The 7,833-nt window shown below is 30.5% G+C and overlaps 2 protein-coding genes across 2 annotated transcripts in view; one reads left to right on the top strand and one right to left on the bottom strand.

Moving 5' to 3' along the window:
- Positions 1-2,037, bottom strand: part of LOC119601055 (protein swallow) — a 2,650-nt gene extending 613 nt beyond the window's left edge. Inside the window, exons 1-3 of the mRNA XM_037951755.1 lie at positions 1,614-2,037; positions 549-1,466; positions 1-437 (exon numbers count right to left, since the gene is read on the bottom strand). The exon at positions 1-437 is cut by the window's left edge and continues 613 nt beyond it. Of these exons, the coding sequence (XP_037807683.1) occupies positions 1-437; positions 549-1,466; positions 1,614-1,905 (1,647 nt within the window). The 5' untranslated portion in view covers positions 1,906-2,037. The remainder of the gene's footprint in view (positions 438-548; positions 1,467-1,613) is intronic.
- Positions 2,038-4,310: 2,273 nt separating this feature from the next.
- Positions 4,311-7,833, top strand: part of LOC119601049 (MOB kinase activator-like 2) — a 165,692-nt gene continuing 162,169 nt past the window's right edge. The window contains exon 1 of the mRNA XM_037951749.1: positions 4,311-4,807. Coding sequence (XP_037807677.1) covers positions 4,803-4,807 — 5 coding nt within the window. The 5' untranslated portion in view covers positions 4,311-4,802. The remainder of the gene's footprint in view (positions 4,808-7,833) is intronic.

Below are 7,833 nucleotides of genomic sequence, written 5' to 3'. Positions count from 1 at the left end.
TTTATCGACGGATTCTAAAGACAAATTGGGATCTTCACATTTCGTACAGGCGCCAAAAAATCGCATCATGCGTGAACGTAAATTATGACGTTTGTGTAGATTTCTGCGAGAATTACTACTAGTACCCATACCGCCATCCTCTATCGCATTATTTGTTTTGGGGGTTGAATTAATCTGGTTATCCGTGTAGCTTCTACCAGCATTACGAGTCTCTAGAACAGAATAGCGTTGAGAACGTTGTTCGTAATATATAAATTCTTCACGACGACTTTGTCTTTGATTTTTAGGTGATAACTCGGCAACTTCTATGTCTATGGCCGAGTCACTGCTACTAGGCGCACCACCACTGACAACTGAACTGACTTTTGAAATGTTTGCTGGTAAAGGGGTGGATTTTTTACGTGCTGCCATAGAATTGGAACGATGACGTAGAAATCCTAAATAAAAAATGGATTTTTTTAAGAACAATTGTTCAGATTTTGTTATTAATACGAAATACTAAGTTTCTGTACTTATCAGAGTTGCTCGAACCTAAAATTATCACTCACCCATGGTAGTATTTATATTACTGCTATTAAAATCACGATTTTCTTGCTCCAAAAGATTGCTGAAATTCAAAGAAAGTGGTTGTATGGTGGCCACAGTCTTCGAGACTTTATGGGCGGCTGGTGCCAACATACCCACGGCAGCATGATCAAATGAATTATTATTGGAATCTGGTGTTAAAGGTGTAGCAAATATATCATTGCCTTGTTTTGCAAGCGGCGGCACCGGTGAAGGCGTTAACATTCTATCCGTTTGTGTAGACTTATCTCTACTCTCGGCAGGATATAGCAAACATTGTAGAGAGGTACGACCCAGAGAAGCGGCAGCATTTATACTACCAAATGAACCAGAAAATCGTTGTGCTTGAGTCTGCTGTTTCAGTTTATCTTTACACATAGAATATTCAATACGCATTGTGTCCAAATTCTGTTTCAAGCGGCAATTTTCAGCATTTTTCTCCTCCAACTTTGTTTGCAAATAATCTTTACGTTCCTTGTCACTCAGCAATTGTTCATAGGTTTGCTTGTCCAATAAGATGCCAGCATCGGAACCCAAATCACGATTCGATAGTGATGATGTTGTAGTCGTAAGATTATCATAGATTTCAGTATCACTCTGATTACATATACGATCTAAATCGTTGGTACTGCGACGCAACTCATCATGTATTTTAGAGTCATTATTTAGGTCGGTTCTTGTTTTTTCGGTTCCATGTAGTGTATCGGGCATAGAACGATGTCTTTGAAATTTACCAGAATTTCGACGTTTCTCATCTTGGGCCTTTATATTGGCAATGTATTGACCAACTTTACTTTCGACATGTTTGAAACGTTTCTTGGTGTATTCAGAGTGTATGTCCTGATAGGAAATGGATTTGTTGGGATTGTGACGTATGAATTCAGATTTTTTATTTTGAGTTTCTAGGAGCAGAAAGAAGATAGTGGAATAAATTTACTAGAAAACTTTCTATAAAAAAAGTATAACTTGAAAATATGCTTTTTCCGAAACATGGTTAGATTTTAATAAATAATCAAAGTTAAAAAATCTACTGTTATCAAAATTTATACCTTGCAAATCATTTGGTTCACTGGCATTTGTTTTGCCACTAGTCTCGGATGGTGGACAAAAATCATTAGATGACTGTGTCGAATCATCTTGCTGATGTATGGAGGAAGATGTTGAAATATTCGTGTTATTTGAAATATGCTGATCATCATGATGTTGTTCTTCATCTGGTCCTTTATTTGCCAAACCGCTGGGACGCCGTGGTTTGTGGTGAGGAAATACAAAATTTTTACCTGAATTATGTGAAAATTCTAAATCATCATCATAAGGGAAACTTTCATCTTGTAAGCTCATTTTATATATATTTTATTGGTTTTAATTTCGACTAATTTTCTCTTGACAAAGAAATTTACATATTTTTGCACATTTACTGAATAATGCTTTAAATCAAGTTAAAAGAAGAACAGCCGATTACCGTTAGAATTCGAATATTTAAAAATTGTTTTTGTCTATTTATCCCGCTAACTGGTTAAGTGATTATTAAGAAAATTGCCATACTTTTATGTCTTTTTAATTACAAATTTATAGGTTTTTGGTCTCACGTTAGTAATATGTACGTTTTTTTATATAGGAAATATGTATTACTTATTCTAAAACGCCAATAGCGTTTTATGTAATGCACTTTCTGAATATTTCATATCAGATACTTTTGCATGTTTACAATTGCGACCTTTACAATTACAGATTTAATTTATATAATCTATCTATCTTTCTATCTATCTATCTATCTCTCTATCTATCTATCTTCTATCTATCTATCTCTCTTCTATCTATCTTTCTATCTATCTATCTAATCATCTATCTATCTACTATCTAGCTATCTATCTATCTATCTATCTATCTATCTATCTATCTATCTATCTATCTATCTATCTATCTATCTATCTATCTATCTATCTATCTATCTATCTATCTATCTATCTATCTATCTATCTATCTATCTATCATCTATCTATCTATCTATCTATCTATCTATCTATCTATCTATCTATCTATCTATCTATCTATCTATCTATCTATCATATCTATCTATCTATCTATATCTATCTATCTATATCTATCTATCTATCTATCTATCTATCTATCTATCTATCTATCTATCTATCTATCTATCTATCTATCTATCTATCTATCTATCTATCTATCTATCTATCTATCTATCTATCTATATCTATCTATCTATCTATCTATCTATCTATCTATCTATCTATCTATCTATCTATCTATCTATCTATCTATCTATCTATCTATCTATCTATCTATCTATCTATCTATATATCTATCTATCTATCTATATCTATCTATCTATCTATCTATCTATCTATATCTATCTATCTATCTTATCTATCTATCTATCTATCTATCTATCTATCTATCTATCTATCTATCTATCTATCTATATCTATCTTATCTATCATCTACTATCTATATCTATCTATCTATCTATCTATCTATCTATCTATCTATCTATCTATCTATCTATATCTATCTATCTATCTATCTATCTATCTATCTATCTATCTATCTATCTATCTATCTATCTATCTATATCTATCATCATCTATCTATCTAGATCTATCTATCTATCTATCTATCTATCTATCTATCTATCTATCTATCTATCTATCTATCTATCTATCTATCTATCTATCTATCTATCTATCTATCTATCTATCTCTATCTATCTATCTACTATCTATCTATCTATCTATCTATCTATCTATCTATCTATCTATCTATCTATCTATCTATCTATCTATCTATCTATCTATCATCTATCTATCTATCTATCTATCTATCTATCTATCTATCTATCTATCTATCTATCTATCTATCTATCTATTACAACCTTTTTACTTTATACAACTGCAGAACCGACATTTTGTACTAACATTTCGACCTTATAATAACCTACGCAATGTGTTTTTCAGATAATTTTGTCAGAAAACCTAAACAAAATTTCTGAACATAGACTTTTCATGAAATAAATAAGTAAATACAGTGATTAAAAATATGTACATATGTATATAAATAAATTAAATTAACCCTTTCTAAACAACCGTTAGTATTGATTTTGACACTAATTTGGCAGCACTTTTTTCTAATAAAGGAAAAAACCTATTGGAATTAAACTAATAAGAATGCAAATGCAAATAGTGTTATTAAATACAGAATATTAAAATTTTCAATACTTAAGATACAAGAAAACTAAAATTAATAAAGAAGCTATTTGTTTGCTAAAATACAACCCGTTTCTAAGATAGTCAATATCTTAAAACAATCGTTCAAAACATTGGAAAAATCTATAAAATCTAACAATAAAAATCAATAGAAGATTTTTGTTTTGTTTATTTTTGCTTTTTGCATCATCTACATTTAGTCGTCCTACTCTGATAAATATAAATAAATACACATTTGTTTATAGCGTTTGTTTATATTTTTCAAAAGCATTGTTTTTATTTTTGCCAAACAGCTGTTTCATTAAACCTTCATTTTAACCTTTTTCCTTTTATCGCCAGTGCTGCCAAGTCGCGTGCATGTCATTTGTGGGGTAAATAACAACAACACTAAAAACAACTGACTTTTATCAGTTTTTATGTTGATCTGACTATATTTGGCTCTTTTCTACTACTGTATTTGGCAAAGAGCAAAAGCTAACACAAACTTTTGTTGTTTCTTCTTTACAGCAACAACAACTAGAAAAAAAAATCAAATTTTTTCTCTTCTTATTTACTGTTTTCAGTTTCTTCTTCGCTTACACAAATTTTTCTTGTTAAATTTTTTGTGGTCTGATTACAAAACTTAAAATAAAATACTCTTACTGTTCGAAAAAAGGCAAAAGTTGGAAAAAATATTAAATAAAAATTCAATATTTTAAACAATTTCAATTATTAAGTGCCAGTGTTAAAATTGTGTGGATAAGTGTACATTTAGAGGAAAAAAGTTTTCTACTTTACAAGATTTGCAACATTGGTGTAAAAAATCAGGAATCCACCAAGAAGAAAATACTAGATTGTGTTTTAAATAAAAAAATACGCTGTAGGCAAGAAAAGTTGTTTAAATAGAAAGAAAGAAAAAAAACCAAGAAGGTGACAAGTTTTTCTTTTAAAGATTTGTGTGTTTTTTTGTGTTAAATAGCCGCCAAACTGGAGCGTATTCCGGAATATCTACGCGACACTGTCGATTGGTTAATGGGGTAAGTTGTTAATCATTTGTAACTATTAGTTCTAGTTTTTTTTTTTCGTTGATTGCAAATTATTTTTATTTCGACGTAATTCTCCACCTCCTTTGATTTGTTTTGGGTTACTTGCCATTTTTCTACTGCTGCTGTTATTGTTGGTTTGATTGCGATGTGGGGTTTTTGTTTTTCTTTTATTTGGCTTGATGCCAATTGGCCTCGTTTTTATCACAAATTTTCAGCAGCAGTGTGTGATTTTGTTGTGTTTCTCGTATTTTCACTTCTTTTGGTCACCTCTTCTTGCACTTCTTACATCGCTGTCGTTCTCGTTGTCGTCGTCGCAGTCGTCTGTCTCCATAATTGTAGCCAGAGCAGCATTGGCGAGAGCAGCATTACTGTTGTTTCTTTTATTTTTGCACTTTATGCTGGTGTTGTTGTTGTTTTTTCTTGCTGATTTTTATTTTTGTTGAACAACAACTTTTTGTTTTTTTTTTGTTGTTGTTTTTATTTCTTGTATACATTGTATTATTTTTCTGATGTCACAGGAAGGAGATGGTATGAAATTGAATGAAAATCGTATGTTGTACATTTGTTATGTTTGTTTTGTTGTATGTTGTATTCGATTTTTGTTTCTTTTCTTTTTCTCGTGTTTTGGTGGATTGCGTTTTGGGGAATTTATTATTATATTTTTTTTTGTTAATGTTGGGGTATTTTGTTACTTTTGATATGTTGTTATTTTTATTTTTGTACACTCTTTTTCCGTTCTATTGTTATTTCTTCATTGATTTTCACACTTCGTACTCATTCCTCCTTCCTGTATACTCATGACGACCAACCGATTTTTTTATTTATAAATCCTTTCAAAAAAGTGACGTACTATAATCAGGCCATATTTAAATGAAAATTCGTGTGTATTTTTATAGCTTGGTGTTAAGAAAAGTTTATTTTTATTGAAGCAAAAAATGTCCCACTAAATGCGAACATTTGTAAAGTACGTGGACAATCTGTAAATTATTTGAAAATACCTATCATGTTTATCCAGTTTTTCATCTTTCTAATTTAAGCTGGATGTTTGTCTTATCAAAATGTATCTCTCTAAGTAGTCTAACTATGGCGGCGAATCAAGATTGCCTCATTAAGCGAACTAATTTGATTTCTTGACCTACATAGATTTTTTCGAAGTTTTTCTTATATCTCCATGTTATCTTGATAAAATTTGATTTTGTTTTATATTCTGGTAATAAGTCTAGTCCTATAAATCTAGACTATATACTAGACTATAGATTAGACTATAGTACAGACTAGACTATACTATAGACAAGACTATAAACTAGACTACAGACTAGACTAGACTATAGACTAGACTAGACTATAGACTAGACTAGACTAGACTATAGACTAGACTAGACTATAGACTAGACTATAGACTAAACTATAGACTAGACTATAGACAAGACTATAGACTAGACTATAGACTAGACTATAGACTAGACTATAGGCTAGACTATAGACTAGACTATAGCCTAGACTATAGACTAGACTATAGACTAGACTATAGACTAGACTGACTATAGACTAGACTATAGACTAGACTATAGACTAGACTATAGACTAGACTATAGACTAGACTATAGACTAGACTATAGACTAGACTATAGACTAGACTATAGACTAGACTATAGACTAGACTATAGACTAGACTATAGACTAGACTATAGACTAGACTATAGACTAGACTATAGACTAGACTATAGACTAGACTATAGACTAGACTATAGACTAGACTATAGACTAGACTATAGACTAGACTATAGACTAGACTATAGACTAGACTAGACTAGACTATAGACTAGACTATAGACTAGACTATAGACTAGACTATAGACTAGACTATAGACTAGACTATAGACTAGACTATAGACTAGACTATAGACTAGACTATAGACTAGACTATAGACTAGACTATAGACTAGACTATAGACTAGACTATAGACTAGACTATAGACTAGACTATAGACTAGACTATAGACTAGACTATAGACTAGACTATAGACTAGACTATAGACTAGACTATAGACTAGACTATAGACTAGACTAGACTAGAGACTAGACTATAGACTAGACTATAGACTAGACTATAGACTAGACTATAGACTATAGACTAGACTATAGACTAGACTATAGACTAGACTATAGACTAGACTATAGACTAGACTATAGACTAGACTATAGACTAGACTATAGACTAGACTATAGACTAGACTATAGACTAGACTATAGACTAGACTATAGACTAGACTATAGACTAGACTATAGACTAGACTATAGACTAGACTATAGACTAGACTATAGACTAGACTATATACTAGACTATAGACTAGACTATAGACTAGACTATAGACTAGACTATAGCCTAGACTATAGACTAGACTATAGACTAGACTATATACTGGACTATATACTAAATTATAGACTATTAGACTATTTAGACCATTCTGTTCAGGGAAAAAATCTGTTTAGAACAATTATGTGACCGTAATACAGATAAAAATAATTCATAACTGTAATGAATTTTGTAATAAATAGTATGAATCCAACATAGGCATCAACAAAAATGTTTTATCTAAAAAACAATTTACTATTTTTTTATCTTTCTTTCCATTTCTCGAACATAAATTACATTTTCGAAAAGCATTGAAGTACCACGCCTATGGCTTTTACTTTGTTAAGTACTACAAACGAATACTCTATATACTGCCATGATTTTCTTTTCTTTTTTTTGCAATTAGAATTAATTGAAAATCAAACAAACTTTCCTATAGTTGAATCATAACTTAAAATCATCAAAGCCTAAAGTAATTTTTTTAATTATTTATCTTTGAAAGTACAGAAATACTAAAGCCAAGATACTCACTCACTCATTCTAGTTAATACAGCAAAAATTTATATTGCATTAATATTTATATTTAATTAAAATTCTGTTTAAACTAAAAGAATGTAAATTCAAAATTAATTTAACTAATTAACAAATGAAGGCGATTTTT

This window comes from Lucilia sericata, unplaced genomic scaffold, assembly GCF_015586225.1.
Source record: "Lucilia sericata isolate MDLA Ls3-8-SP2 unplaced genomic scaffold, ASM1558622v1 Contig000140F_arrow, whole genome shotgun sequence".
NCBI lineage: Eukaryota > Metazoa > Arthropoda > Insecta > Diptera > Calliphoridae > Lucilia > Lucilia sericata.
Note: the sequence above shows the minus strand (reverse complement) of the source record. Positions and strands in the feature narration are given on the sequence as shown.